Below are 16,108 nucleotides of genomic sequence, written 5' to 3' on the forward strand. Positions count from 1 at the left end.
TTTGATGCTACCCACCTTTCCGTATTTATTTGTGTAAGGCGGCATATATGTTAAATAAATAAATAAATAAATAAATAAATAAATAAATAAATAAATAAATAAATAAATAAATAAATAAATAAATAAATAAATAAATAAATTTGCCCTACAGACAAATAAAGCTGAGCCCAAGCGGCAACCCTGTCTGTGCCTCTTTAATGGGAATTACTGTACTTTGAAGTAAATAAGTATAGGACTGATAGGATTGATGCTTCAGTAAATTATTAGTGAAAAAAATCAGTGGAAATCATTAACCACAAATGATGCATTGGGGGCATTTATTTCACAGTACAGGCAACACTGTCGTTCTGGAAATTGTTTCCAACATAGCTCATTCACCAGTTGTTTAGCCATCCATCCATCTGTCTCTCTCCCCCTCACACACACACTTTAATATCTCAAACAGTAAAATATTACAATGTTGAGGGGCAGAAGGCACTCTGTTTCTTTCTTTTGCTCTGTTTCTTTCTCCAGCAGCACATCCCCTGTGAGGTAGGCCATTAATATATTACTAAGGGGGTGAGGTTAAAAGAGGATGACTTTGTTTATGTCATATAACTCAACTGCATGCATGTGTTGATTCTGACTTACAACAATGCCTGTATGATTTCTGAGGTATGTGTGACACTTAAGTGGTATTTTACCAGTGCTACTCCCTAGTTAGCTTCCATTACCAAGTGGCGATTTGAATCCCAGTTGCCCGAGTCCTAGTCTGATACTGTACTCTGTTCACTACACTGTGCTGGCACATGACTCAATCGGCATGTTGCAGAAGTGCAATCTGAATCCAAGATTTCCAGATCCAGATCCAACCCTGCATTGCAGATTCTTACAGTTCAGTAATGAGGCAGTGTCACAAAGAGGCTGTGTCCCACTATAAGACTCTTCCATGCTTCAATCCATCTATACGGCTGTAAACATCTGAGTGCAACAACATGTACTTTATTAATCACACTCAGGAAGACTGCCAGTACTGCTCCCCTTCCAGGAAATCTGACTGTTTGCTTTGCTATCCCCATTTGCCAAACATAATTTGTTGCTTTGTGAATTTATTTCAATCAGATCTTATTAAACAGAGTCTTCTTAACATCCCCAGTTCGGGGAAGGAAAATAATCTTGATAATTGGAAGTACAGTCCTGAAGACAGGGGAGAAACACTTTCAGCCTCTCTTAACAGCTCAGGGCAACCAAGGTGTGAGTAATGCTAACATCTTGAAACACCTTCTTTTTGAAGGTTTGAGACCAATAACATAGACGTGTTCTTGGCCCTTTCCATTTGCAAGACTTACTCACGTAGGAGAAAGAGCAGGAGGCAAAGTATGGCAAAGGAACTGTTCCTGAAATCTGAGGAAAGTTTTTCCTTCTAGAAGAGCCAAAGTGTTTCTTATACCATATAATCAAGTGTACTGTATGTGATTTAACTTGTAAACAAAGAGCAAAAGGAATAGATCTTTCTGAACAAACCTAGGTCCTGATGTTCCAATGCTTTAGCATGACTTCTAGGTACGATTCCGAATGGCTGTGGCCCTCAGGAACAGGAGATGCCCCTTTTCCTTTCAATATGTAAATGATTGGCACTCACTCGCAGGATGACCTTAGCAACTGTACTTGGGGATTCTGCTGCAGATCCCACCCTTTACCAGAGATCCCTTGAGAAGGCAAGACATCTTTACACAAAGGGCTGTTGCACTGTGCTTTCCCCACCCCCAGGTCCTTCCAATACACATGCTAACTTTCCATCTACCATAATCATATGCAATTTTTCCAGTAAAACCTGGGAAATTCTAATGTTACAACCAAATACCAATCACTGAAATTAGTTGTCATTAGATTAATTGGGTTTCGCTTCTAAAATCCTATAGAATTTATAATTCTGTAATGTCTTTGTCTCCTAGAAACAAAACATGGATTTTCCCCAATACATTTTGTGTCTTGGGGAACAGTCTGAGTTTGGAATAATTCCGTTTTTGAACTGCAACTACCATCATCCCCCAAGCAGCATTTTATTGGGCCATGCTGGCTAGGAGAATTTGGAACTGTAGTTTGAAAAACTTTTCCAAGTTCTAGGAATCACGAGTAGTGAAGTGGCCTGACAATTGGGCCCTGAAATTAAACAACCTAAGACACACGAAAGAGAGGAAGCTCACTATCACAAGTCTTATGCAGATTATCTCTGGCTTCTCAGCTTTCATCAAAATACACTTGTAGCACAATTGACTTTTCATGACTTTTTTTTAATAACCATGATGGATAGGACACCATTTATCAAAAATCTGAAGCCTAAAATTCTATACATTAAAAAAGCCTTGCAGATCACCCACTTAAAATACAATTTAAAAAGAGCAATGGAAACCCACAGTTTAATACCTAAGCAACTTTGGACCTATACATTTGAAGGAGTACATCTTCCCTTATGTACCTGCCCAGTGATTAGTATCTGGAAGGGGCTCCCCCATGTCCCACTGATAAAGAGTGGTGCATTATGCAAAGACACAGGAGGGTGTCTCCAAATAGTCAATGCTGGCATCAGTTGGGCCTCCAACTAACTCAAGAAGACAAGACTCTGTAGAAAAGTGGTGATGGTAGGAAAAATGGAAGGTAGTAGCAAAAGAGGAAGACCTAACATGAAATGGACTGATTCAATAAAGCAAGTCATGGCTTTTTGTTTACAAGGGCTGAGTAGTGCTGTTAATGATAGGAGCTATCAGAGGCCAACAAATCATAGGGTTGATGTAAGTCAGAAGTGATTTGACAGCAATAACAACAAAATATTTAAATTACATTAGCTAATGTTAATGTTTTAATCATTGCAATAATCAGTGATTAGCAATGTGCTAATGATCAATTACACCTTGCCCTGGTATCTCTTGATATAGAACAGATTAGAAACACTGTAAATACCTAAAACATTAATGTGGCAGCCACAAACCTATTTTAATTCTTAGGAAAAAGCCCTATATTCTGCTACAGTTTTGGTTAATCTTTTAAAGGATTACATAGTAAATTAATAGCTCAAGTAGTAAAGCTATAAGCATTTATCTAAATTTTTTGCTATATTTATAGGCTATCTTTCTGTCAAGTAACTTGAAGACTTGTATGGGGGGGGGGGAAGAAAAAAGAAAAACAAGGAGAAAATAGTGTGGTATCTTGAAGATGGACTTATTTTAGTATGAGTATTTGTGGATCAAAATCCATTTCCTTAGACACATTCCATCCTCCCCCTACCCACTGTTTTCTCCTTTAATTTTGCCAACATTACAAAAAACCACTCCTTGAGGATTGATCGTATATGATGAGGAGCTTTCTCCACATCCTATAATTTGAAAATTAGTTTGTTTTGTTTAGTGACTGGTCTTCCTCTGATTACCTCAATCACATCCCTTCAACACTAACATGATTGTAGTGCTAATGATTAGTGTAGAATTTGGCCCTTGTGTGCTTTTCAATACACATTGATGGGAATACTCCTTAACAAATGTAAACAGATTTCTACCTTCATTTCAGATATGAAATACAAAGCATTTTCAACTCCTTGTCTTCAGATAGTATTTTTCAAATACAGTAGTGCCTCGCTTAGCGATCGCTCCGTTGAGCGATGAAATCGCTTTGCAAAAGGCAGCAGAAAGATGGGACTTATTCTACAAGTGGATTGAATCAACAGGTAGCGCATGAATCGCATATACTGAAATGAGAACTTAAACCTGGGGGGCAGAAAAGAGTAAATAGAGTAACTTGGAATCTTGATATGGCAATAGGTATAGAATGGACATTAGTATGTTATTGTTTCTCCTCTTCCCTGTTAACTTCAATTTCCCTTTTCCTTTTTGTCACCCCCTTGTTAAAAAAAACTTAATTAAAAAAAATCGCTTTGCGATGGACTTTTGGCCATCGCTGGAGCGATCACTTAGTGATGGCCCCTATGGCTAAAATTCGGGTTTACGATGATCGCGGGGAAGCGATCATGGCAAAGCGAACTTTTTTAAACAGCTGATTGGCGGTTCAAAAATGGCTGCCACAAAAACAAAATGGCCACCACTGTTTTGCCTCGCTTTAGAGGCACCCAAAATGGCCACCGCTATGGAGGAATTTCGCTTTAAGGTACATTTTTAGCCCATAGGAATGTATTAAACGCGTTTTAATACGTTCCTATGGGCTTTTTAATATCGCTTAACGATTAAATCACTTAGCGATGTTTTTTCCAGAATGGATTAACATTGCTAAGTGAGGCACCACTGTACTTGAAAGGTAGTCATACAGAGGAGGGGCAGGATCTGTTCTCAATAATCCAAGAGTGCATTACACATGATAATGGTCTCAAGTTACAGGAAGCCAGATTTAGGTAGAATATCAGGAAAAACTCCTTAACTCTAAGAGATGTATGATAATGGAGCCCACTGCCTTGGGAAGTGGTTAGCACTCCAATGTTGGAAGCATTCAAAAGAAAATTAGGCAACCATTGGAATCCAAATCCATGTTGATTTGGATTCCTGCATTGAGCAGGGGGTTGGACTTGATGGCCTTATAAGCCCCCCAAACTTCATTATTCTATGATTCTATGATGGAACATATATACTGTTGAAAACATCATGCAAATACACTAGCACAAAACAAACAAACAAACAAAAGCTGAACCTTGATCTGAGGGACATTTAAGGAAAATGGTGTGAACTGAGATAAAACTAATACTGTATGGATGTCAGAAAGAAACTCAAAACAATGAGCAAGGGAGGCCTACCTAACTACAACTGGAAGAATCCACTGGTGTGATTTTGCTCTAAGCAATTTGAGGTAAAAGCATAATATATGTACTTCTAAAATGAAAAACCACAACATATGCAATTCACTTGCTTGTTATACTTTACTAACATTCCCCATACAGTGGTGCCCCGCTTGACGACGATAATCCATTCCAGGAAAATCGATGTTAAGCGAAATCGTCATCAAGCGGGGAAAAAACCCCATCTGAATGCATTGAAAACCGGTTAATGCGTTCCAATGGGGAAATACCTCATTGTCCAGCGAAGATCGCCCATAGAGAACCGCCAATCAGCTGTTTAAAATTGCTGTCTTCCAAAGCTTCTGTCTGGAAAACAGCCATTTTGCGAAGGGAGGGAAGCCATTTTGTGAAGGGAAGCCATTTTGCGGAGCCGGAAAAAACATCGTTTTGCGAACAAACGGCTCGCGAAGCAGGCACCTAATGAACGTAAAGTGAAAAACACCATAGGAACCATTGTTTTGCGATCGCTATAGTGATCGCAAAAAACTCATCGTCAAGCAGGGCCGTCATCAAGCGGGGCACCACTGTAGTTAAATTTCACTGCTATTCAAACATAGTTGCTTCTGCGTGGCTTTGAACACAATAGTAGACTGTAATTATCTGAAGGTATCTAAAATTACAGCCGTGCTGTGCAATTTGGGTGCATGCATGGAGAGGAAGAAAGGTGACACTCACCTGTATGAGAATAGATAAACCACAGTGCTCCTGTCAACAGTGCACCAATCACAAAGGCTGCAAAGGCAATGCCTGCCACTGTTATCTTGTCCAGGCCAGAGATGTCTGCTGTCAAATTGAAAAGAAACGAATAAATAAAAGTAGTACTCACACTGGGAAATGCAGAATCAAAATTCTGGAATAATCAAGACAATAAAGGAAAGAAAAATGCCTTCACCCCCATCCCACATGAGAAACTAGTAGCTCATTAACTTCCTGCCTGCCCCCCATCACCTTATGGAAACTCAAACCCATCTTCCTCTTCTCTCAGCAAAAAATGAGAGCTGCCACCTCCTTTCCCACCTTCTGTGATCATGTACATGTGGCTCTCACCCTCCGTTCCTGTTTGAAAAGCTACTTCTGGGAGTGGTTGAGCAATAGATACGGGTCTCCAACAAGACAAGAGAAAGCATCAATGGGATGGAGTGAGAAGGATGCTCGCTAGCAGACCTTCTTGAGAGGAGGAAGGCCCTTTTTATTTTAGCAGACAGTTGGGGCTGAGGCAACCCCTCTATTTGCACTTAAGTGGTTTCGACCATGACTTTCAACTAGAGTATCAAGCCCGAGGAAACAGAAAACTGCATGGCTTGACAAATCAGCATGTAATCCAGCAGTGGGGCCTGTGCCCTGGGAGCAAAGCAAGAAAGCAGGATATTGTCTAAATATGTAGCTGTGAGGAACCTGACGCTAGCTTAATACTGAGGCCTACTAGGTTCCCTGCTGGCTGCTGCTTGTTTTTACATTTGAAAGACTAAAATAACTTACTTCTCTAATTTTAGCGGGCTTATTTTTAAATTCAGATATCCCTTAAGCAAGTGTCTTTGGGGTAGGGCGGGACCTTTTTAATATAATTAAAAATTCTCTGCCCATTTTTCTCCATCTTCCCAGCATATTAGGTGGAGGGTGAAAAAAGCTGTTAAGTGGGAGGCAATGCCAGTGTTAAATTCAGCAAATACATAAATAGAATCAATTGTTTCTCATATCTGGCAGCAGTTCAATTCATGGAAGTCGGTTCTAGGCCATAATATGTTGTCTATGGGAGAAGCAGGGCAACTGTATGAGAATTCATCTGGTGGCTGAAAACACTGTGCTGAAGGTTTGCTGGTAAAAAAATGCAACCATTTCCAGCCATTCTGATCTCTTACATCTTTCATAGAGAGATACCTATATACTGCAGTTTTATTTAATCTCTATTAAGATGCAACTATACAGTATATGCAATAATTTTAATGACATGGGCATTAATAGCAAAAAAAGTATCTATATCTGCAGCTGATTAAAAAAATAAAAATCCAAAACTACATATCTTAAGAGAATTGTTTTTTTTTTCCAGGGACTTAGCTTGCTGGAACCTGTTACATGAGCTCTGTGTGCTACAAAATGTTTCTTGCATTTATATCCTCTGATTCTTCAAGGGGCCCAGAGTGAAATGTTAAAATATTGAGGCATAACTACTACAGCTGTGCAAAGGCCAGTTTGGAATGTTAGACTGAATCCCAAATTCAGTCTGGAGTAATTTGTGCTCTAGATCTGGATTGACTCAATTTATGACCTGCATCTGGATTGATTTGTAAACCCCCAACGGACTTGCACTGGAAAATTCAAAACACTGTTAACTTTTTGCTATTGCACTGATGCAAATGGAATCTAGAGTCTCAGTGGATCCTAACAGGGAAAGTAAACCTTTCAAATTTTGGGCAGTTACTTTCAGGGGTTTGCCTATCAGACATTTTTAAAGTTGGTTGTTTTATTTTTGCAACACAGAAAAAAAAAGACTGAAACAATTTGTGCCCTGGCCAATTATATGCATACCCAAGATACAAAATGATTGTTACATTTGCTTCGCTTCATCTTGTAACTGAAGCTGGTCATTCTGCTAGCTAGCTCAACAACATATCAGTTCCAAACCAGGCCAATCCTGTTAGTAATTTGAGCTTTGACCAAATCCAGCACACAGCCCTGGTAACTACACATTTCCCACAAATATGTATCACCTAAGCTGTGATTTAAGCACCCCTTACAGAAGGAGCAATTTGGACTTTAAAAAACAAACAAACAAACAAACAAAAAGAAGGCGGTGAGGCCAGCAAAGCAACAGCACCATCACCTATTTCTCTGCCCCAAATCATCTCTTGCAACTTATCTTATGGAGGAAGAGAAGGTCTTTTGGGGTTTGGACAAGCATGTTTGCTTGCAATGACTGGGGAGACACTTGCATTCAGAACAGTTCTCTGAAACTCGTGGCCCCATAACAAAACTGTTAACTGAACGCCTCTTTGAAACCGGGCATCCCATGCCCAAGATTCTAGCACCCAGTTCCCTACTCTTTACTTCAGTCACATAAGGTATTTACATTGTCTCTGCTGCAAAAATGTCCATGGCTACAATATCAGTGGAACCCACTGCAAAGATAACTACAGGTATAAAACTAATTACATTTCCCTCTATGTAGTCTTGAAAAGACAAGTGAACAGTAGGAACATTCTAGAACAGGAAGGCATGTGTAACTTACATGGTAACCCTACTGGAGGTTTCGGGTAGGAAGATTCATCTGTTTAAAAAAAAAGGGCAGCGATAAATAAGAAGAGCTTCAGCAGAACTTTATACACCCCATAAGCAGTCTCTATGTCAATTCAGTAATATACTGTATTGGCTGGAAACTTGTCGCTTAGCACAGTAAGTTGCACTAGAGTAGGTCCACTAAATCATTGGGGATTTGGTTAGTCGATTTATCTGTAAGTTCCATTGATTCAAATGGGCCTACTCTAGTTGCAACTTACTACACTGAGCAACAGAATTTTAGCCATTAAGAAACCCAGTCAGAACAGAAGTAATGTGGGTCAGCGTGTAAAGAGGGATGGAAATCCATTTCTCTGTTAATCATAAACATCAGAAGATTTATCTGTAAGTGTGCATGCAGACCTGTACAGTCTTATCAGATGATTCCAAGCATCTCCACTCCACTTGCTACTGATTTCTTCCTAAAACACCACCATGACTGTGGCTCTCCAGATGTTGCTGGACTCCCAACACCCCAATCAGCCTAACTGATGGTGCAGCATGAGGGCAGCCGTAGTTCAACAACATCAGTGCTATATTCTCCATTACTATCCTAAAATAACTTCCCATACTCTATGCTCACATCCCCTGTCCAGCTGGTGATGGATTTGAGACCATCATCATTATATCATTTCTTAGCTTACAGCAATAGGAAACTGATGTACTTTGTTTTTTTAAAGTGTTATGCATTTGATGTGGCAATCCATACCTATTATGTCATGGCTTCTCTGCTGAGAACAAGGGTCTGGACACGTGACTACTAATCAAGAACAACAGCTGCATCATCATCTCATGTAATATTATAGACCAGATCCAGATCAAATGCTTCTAGGTCTCCCTAATTTGATTGTGATCTGGCTCCATAAGACAATAGGTTCAGTAAGCAAAAACTAGCCTTGTAAAAATAAAACCTGGGAGCATTTGTTTTCTCCTTACCATGTAAAACCACACAATCCCATCACTACTAATGGGAGTCATACATATGACATGAGGAGGAGGGAGTGGACATCCTAAATGGAACATTATGTTCTGACTCGTGTCTAGAAGGCTATGGGCCTCTTTCTTTGGCTGCTGATGAAGATCTAGCAGGAATGGCTCCAAGGATATGGTTTGCAACAATACGCACAATAGCTGGCCTGTTTTGCATCAAAGCAGATGATAACCAGCATCTTGGAGATGCAAATGCTCTTATATAGTCATTTTGTGTATTGCTATAATTCATTTTCTAAGCCTTACAAATTGGCTTTTAGTTTACAATGGCAGTTAGCCTCAAGCAGAGGAGCGCTGGATTCCTTACAGAGAAAGCTGTACGCAAACAAAGGCACATTGTTCATGTACAACTGCCCACTAAACTGGATTTCTGGAGAAAATAAACCTGAGCAACTTTCTACCGGACATCCCATAAATAATCTAGCCTACCTCCAGTGCACTACGTTCTCTATCACACTATTGTCTTCTTATCTCGCTGCAATTTATTTTTTCTAAAGAATCTGTTGATCTTAAAACTAAGCAGGCGCCCAATGCTTTGTGCAGTCAAAACTCCAGCCAAGGTTACATCTATTCCTGTTCATCCAGCAGCGAAGTCTTATAATCACAGCAATGAGTGGAAGACTCAGGAATAGAGCTAGAAAGACACAGACGAGCATGCGTTTTTAATTGACTTGTGTTTGGAAGCCAAATCTCGCCCCCCCCCCGTGTCATTCTAAGAGGATTCATTTGTCTTACAGATAAAAAGTTGCAAAACTCCCTGTAGCCGCATAGTTAAGCAGAAACAGTTGCCCCTCAGGTCCCCCAAGCAATGCTCTATGGTATTACCATAAACTGCTTTAAAGGCCAGAAAAGCAGGCGCTGCAGGACTGAGGTGAAAGGATTTCTGAGCCTTTAAATCTCCCTGGAAAGCATTCCAGAATTTCAAACAGTCTTTGCACGCAACTGAAAGATTTTGATCTCCAAGTGAAACCTCTGAAACCTTCTAATTAAAGTGCCATGTGAACACCAAGCAGGAACGGCCAAGGCTAGTGCTTATTTTGAGGTTTTAAAAATAATTTTATATGTGCATCCCTGCTGTTGTAAAGGGGCTCCAAGAAGGGATAGCTTGATGTAACTATACCATTAACTGTTCCCTTCCTGTCTTCTGCTGCACATGTACTGTATGATCTATCCTGATTTTAAAACCAAGATCCAGCTTCAGCATGCATTGACTTCAGATTGGTATCTCAACATTTCTTAGCTATTCAACCGTATTCTACGTTTTACCTTCACCCTAAAGGCATATCTATATAATGCAACATTTTAGCTACATTCCTCAGCCTTCCATTGTTTTCTTGCAGTCATGCTTTCAGGAGTAAAAACATGTATAAACTAGAACAGCAGGCGCAGCAAGATTAGGGATCTGAGTCCTTGGTTTTGGTTGAGCGAACCTGTGATTAAAAAAAAAAAAAGTAATAAGAGGGCCAGAAATGATTGATTGCTCTTTGGTGCCAAAGTAGGAATCTAAGATTAATCTGTTAATTTTTGACTTACTGTAATGCTGACCTCCAAGAGTTCAGGGGGAAAATATTTCAGTTCATGCCATTTAAGCAACATGTCTTCATTACACAATGAGATGAATTCTAAGATACCAGACCAAATGATCAGGCTTATATTGGGACAGAAGATGCTCAAGTAACTGAGAGTGTGAGGATGGAGTTACTGGGAAAGTTACCACTTGATTGTTCTATAGCAAGATTACTCAGTGCTGAAAAAATCATACAGACAGGATTTAAACTGGAGTAGATTTGATCATGCTGGCTGCATAACTCAGCAAGTTAGGTACAGTATCTGGCTACAGAAGTGGAGGCTGGGAGTTTAATACCCCAGTGTGCATCCCGGAAGAGCCAGCCTGTGTAGCCTTGGGCAAGCTGCACAAACCACTTCTGAGTATCCTCTACATAGAAACCCCTGAAAAGTGTCGCTGCCATTGTCTTGATAACACACAACTATTATTATTATATTTGATAAAGCATATGTTCCAGTTAAATTTCATACAACTTGGATTCTACACCAGTGGTTCTTAACGTGGGCGATAATGCCCCCCAGGGGGCGATTTCATTTTTCAGGGGGGCAGTAGAATGAAAAGGGGCGGCGTGGGGGCGCTGGAGCAGAAGGGGGGCGGTAGGGGGGCGCTGGAGCAAGCCAAACCTGTGAAGATGGCTGCAGCCTTTTTCCAGTGTGCATGAATATATATTTTCCTCCAATCTTAATTTAGTTTCAGAGTTTTCGTCTTGAAATGTTTAGTTCCTGCATTGTGGTTTGTTTTTATGCCCTTTTAATATTTCTTTTTGCGTCTTAAAATTTGCTTGCAACTAAATCATTAAATGTTACTTTTTGGGGGCATTTCATTTTCTAGGAATTGAATTTTGTTTTCAGGGTCATTGGATTTAAGTGTCTTAAATAAATAAATAAATAAATAAATAAATAAATAAATAAATAAATAAATAAATAAATAAATAAATAAATAAATAAATAAATAAATAAATAAATAAACAAATAAATAAATAAGATATCATCACCGTGGGGAGGGGGGCGATGATAACTTCCTCAATGGCTCAAGGGGGCGTTTCTTTCAAAAAGGTTAAGAACCACTGTTCTACACCATACAAAAGTTGGGGCATCATACTTGTGATATTTGGAAATGTAACATATCTCTGCTCCAAGGGAAGCACATAATTTATCTCCTAATATTTCAAACAGTGACATGTCCAGATAAATATTAGATAAACAGTTACCATTTATCAAGATGAGGAATTTTGTTTGCTTGCTTGTTTTTAAAGAAAGGAGAATTGTAGACAGAATCAATGGTAGATCAGGTAGATTTGGTACAACCCTCTCTTTAGTTTTACTCACACAAATACAGGTACTGCTTTTTTTTGGTACATCTGGAATAATGGAAGTTAATTATCTACAAGGAAGAAAATTTCTATAACCAGAATGGAATATATATGACCAAAGAGCTCATACATCAACATCCCTGTAAGACAGCAATTGAAATCTATAGCAAACAAATTAGTTTTTTCATAGCTTTCAACAGAAAATAGTGGCACATCTTTCTTTCTCGTTGCTTCATGTTTTCTTTAACAAACATCTGAATAGTACTCCTTCAGAATCACAAGGTACTCATAAGCCAACTTTTGAGTCATGTCCTTTGCTATTCAGTTACACCTCATGATTAGAAAGATGACCCAAAAATTACACCACAAAAGAAATTGTTTGCATTTTAATGTGGTTTAGTTATTCCTCAGTTACTGGGGAAAGGAATAATAAGCGCCATTTTGTTTGTAACTCGGTATTTTCAAGCTCTCTTTCCTAGCAGATAGAACCCCTGAGACCTTGTTAATTTATAGATAGATATTTCTATATCCTATTTTTAGAACTGTATTTTCCTACAGAACATAAAGTGTTTTGCAATAAGCCTATATGTTATACTTTTTTCACAGGGGTTTGTATGTCCATATATATGATACATATTCATATATTTCATACCAGAAGAAAAATTAATGAAATCTTCCAGGTTCTCCTCACTTAACAAGCATTATCTTAATAGCAGATGTATTCTGCATGTGCATGCCCCTTTTATTTACAACGGAACATCATGATTTAATATTTTCAATTTGTTGGAGGTTCCGTTATAACTAGGATGGTGAAATAAATATTTAGAGCCATACAGAAATAAATTAAAATAATTTTCAGTGCTTAAGCAGTAAGGAATGACTGGAAGTGATCCAATAGCATTAACGATGATTGCATGCCATCAAGTCAATTCTAACTTTTGGTGACCTTTTACTCTCCAGTGTTTTCCAGGTAGAGAATACAAAGAAGTGGTTTACTATTTCTTTCTTCTGGGGGTGCAGTTGGACTTTGCAGCTTGCCCAAGGCTACACAGGCTGGTTCTTCTCCTAGAAGGCACAGAGGGACTCCCAACCTCTGGCTTAGCAACCAGAAAACTAAACCACAGAGCTACCCAGCCAACTCGAATAGCATGACTGAATCCCTTATTGCCATGAAACATCAAAATGCATTCCTTTCCTAGTCCTCACCCAAGTCATATTTTATAAAAAAACCTACAGGAAATAAAAGAGCAAATAAATGTCAGCACTCAAAGATGATGCCACCCTGTAGCTCAGAAACACAAATGGCATTAGAATATGAAACAAGAATTATGAATTATGTTTATAATTCAAGTGGCAGCATATAATGAAATGTTCTCCTGTTAAGAGACTCAAAATGTATTTGATACCGTCTGTCTTCCTGTTATGAGTTATCACAGCAAGGGGTTTGGTGAAGGTTTTCTTATTCTGCATCATTGCAAGGATCATGTCAACATTGAGGAAGGTGCAGGCTTCATCAGGAGCGATGCACTGCAGGATGAGACAACACAGGTCTTGTGAGATCAGGGACTCACATTTACATTATCAGCACAGATGCACAGCTGCCTCATTATCAGCAGCACTTGGGGATGTTTATCAAACAGAAAACCCATTTATCAAAACCCAAATCATATTCTGAAAAAGCATCTGCAGCTGCACTTCAGGCTGTACACTCTGCTTCCATTACTGGGCTTATGTAAAATACCTAACAAACATCCGGCTGCATGAGTTCCTTAACAGTGTTAACAGCCAGTGGTGGGGTTGTAAACTCTGCAATGCAAAAGTCCATTAAGGCAATCCCTGTAGTCATACACTCCACAAAGGGTCCAGAAATGCAGGCAGCTGTGCTGATCCAGTATCATCAAACCAGATTAAGCAGCCTTCATCTCCACCAGGAGGTCTTTTGGAAAGGTTCTGTAGCGTTGTTGCCCATTCTAAACCATGCCACCCACAAATACTTAAGTGTTGCAAGCTGGATTACTTAATATGTATGCGGTTGCTTAGGACAGTGGTTCTTAACCTTTGTTACTCGGATGCTTTTGAACTGCAACTCCCAGAAACCCCAGTCAGGACAGCTGGTGGTGAAGGCTTCTGGGAGTTGCAGTCCAAAACTACTGAGTAACCCAAGGTTAAGAACCAGTGGCTTAGGAAATCCATTTACTCTCGGCTGTTGTAAGGATCATTGGATTCATGAGAGCTAAAAGAGAAGCCTGAGAGGAATGGCAGGTGATATAATCACCCTGGTTAATCAAGGAGTGTGACTACTTCAACACTGTGGCCCTTGGCTCTGCTATGCCAATGTCAACAACAATCTAGTTGTTGCTTCAGAATGACTGTAGAAAGGCTGACCACCTTTTCTACCCACACAGTCACATAGCTAAATATATGTCTAAATAAAAGAATGATCTATAGTTTTCTTGCTCAAAACAAATATTTTCCTTCCTATGCACTATGAACTGAATATGCTATGCAAATATGTGATTAAAGAATGCAAAAAATCCACTTCATTTATTTCCTTTCAACCTCCCCGCTCCCCAAGGTAGGTCAAGCTAGCAATTCATACACGGAAGTCTAAAAATAATGGCATTGTTAAATCTCAGCAAGATTTGGAAAATGACTACAAATGCATCGTTTACAACCAAAACTGTAAAAATAACTTTTTTTTAAAATTTCTATTCATCATCTGTTACCATTTAAAATAAAAACACACACCATGCTGTCAAAAACTACAACATGCACTCGTTCATAAACACTTTTAGTTAATCCCATGAATATATATGGCTGAACTATCTGTGATCCTTTTAAGTGGTGGTGGTGGTGGGATATTTTATTTATACTCAGAATCTTTGTATGGAACATTTTATAAGAATGGCTTCATCCACATATGTTATGGAAAGTTAATATAAGAGAATTGGCTATGTCTTCCATTTATAATCCTGTTGTTAACAAATTGGCTTGGTTATCAGACAAGCAGCTAATATGCAGCCTTTAGCTGTTTATCCGTAATATGAGGATAATAATATGGCTCTATCATACACGCACCTGGAGCATTTAGGAAAAGCTTCATACTGTGAGTAAATATTCTATACCTTCAGCAGCAGCCTATTCTTAGCAAAGGGGACAAACACTTCCTGAAGGTTACATCCTAACGTACAAAGTTGCTACAGGAGGTTCTCTCTATCCAAAGAAGGCTGTTCTGTGAAATGCTTTCAGGAAATGGAGATTGTTGCATTAAAGTGCACCTTTATGTTGCAATAGCTTAAGGTTCCCAAAGTGTCGTTTCACACATGTTATGGAAACATTATCAAACAGAAGGCCTGTTTATTCGTCGTTGCCAACATTATTATTGAAAGTTGAAATGAAGATGAAAAACTGACTTGCAATTGCATGAAGGAAACGTTATTTATTTTTCAGTGATTCCTCCTGAAGAAACAAACTCTTCATTTCACCACTTCAAACTGACAGGCCATACTTGCCTCAATTGGAATGGCCGTGCACAGCATGATTAAACTTGCTAAAGCAGAGACGACATCTCATTTGTGCCAGGGCTGGGGCTTGAAAAAAGTATTTTTTGGACTACAACTCCCAACATCCTTCAGCCAGCATGGCTGCTGCTGGCTAGAGGATTTTGGGAGTAATAATCCTGCTTCTCTCCCCTCCCCAAAACAAAAGCAGTGTCCAAGACAACATGATACATTAATCCACCCCAGATACTTTCCTGGCACAACACTTATTAGTACAAATCATAAACACAGGTACAATGGTGCAGATTAGAAGACCGAAATAAATGTCTAAAATACTGACCTTGGCCAGTCCTTGAGTATCTTTCTCTTCCTCAGTGCACAAGGTCACCTCACAGTGCAGAAAAAGAAGGGAGGTGTTGAATACAGGTTTGAACATGAAGCTAAAGCGCTTTTTGTCCGTTTGTGCATTTAACAGAGGAAATCTAGCCCTCGGGACGTTGTAGAATTTCACAGATTCATCTTTGGGACAAATGTTTTCAATAATGGTATACTCCGACATCTTATCAGGGTATGAATTTGGAGAAATGAAGCAAGTTTGGATTGCAAAACCAAGGGATCTTTCAGCCTTGGTCACAGAAATCTGCATCAAA

General features: G+C 39.2%; 1 protein-coding gene across 5 annotated transcripts in view; it reads right to left on the bottom strand.

Annotated features, from left to right (window-relative positions):
- TGFBR3 (transforming growth factor beta receptor 3) overlaps window positions 1–16,108 on the bottom strand; it is a 181,389-nt gene that overhangs the window by 8,655 nt on the left and 156,626 nt on the right. For 3 of the 5 annotated variants that reach the window (XM_020807120.3, XM_072997927.2, XM_078391755.1), the window contains 4 exons: window positions 15,799–16,098; window positions 13,365–13,485; window positions 8,043–8,081; window positions 5,492–5,599 (listed from right to left, as the gene is read on the bottom strand). In XM_020807120.3, the coding sequence (XP_020662779.3) occupies window positions 5,492–5,599; window positions 8,043–8,081; window positions 13,365–13,485; window positions 15,799–16,098 (568 nt within the window). The remainder of the gene's footprint in view (window positions 1–5,491; window positions 5,600–8,042; window positions 8,082–13,364; window positions 13,486–15,798; window positions 16,099–16,108) is intronic. The other 2 variants (XM_072997929.2, XM_072997928.2) reach the window with 1 other exon arrangement.

Source organism: Pogona vitticeps, chromosome 4 (assembly GCF_051106095.1).
Source record: "Pogona vitticeps strain Pit_001003342236 chromosome 4, PviZW2.1, whole genome shotgun sequence".
NCBI lineage: Eukaryota > Metazoa > Chordata > Lepidosauria > Squamata > Agamidae > Pogona > Pogona vitticeps.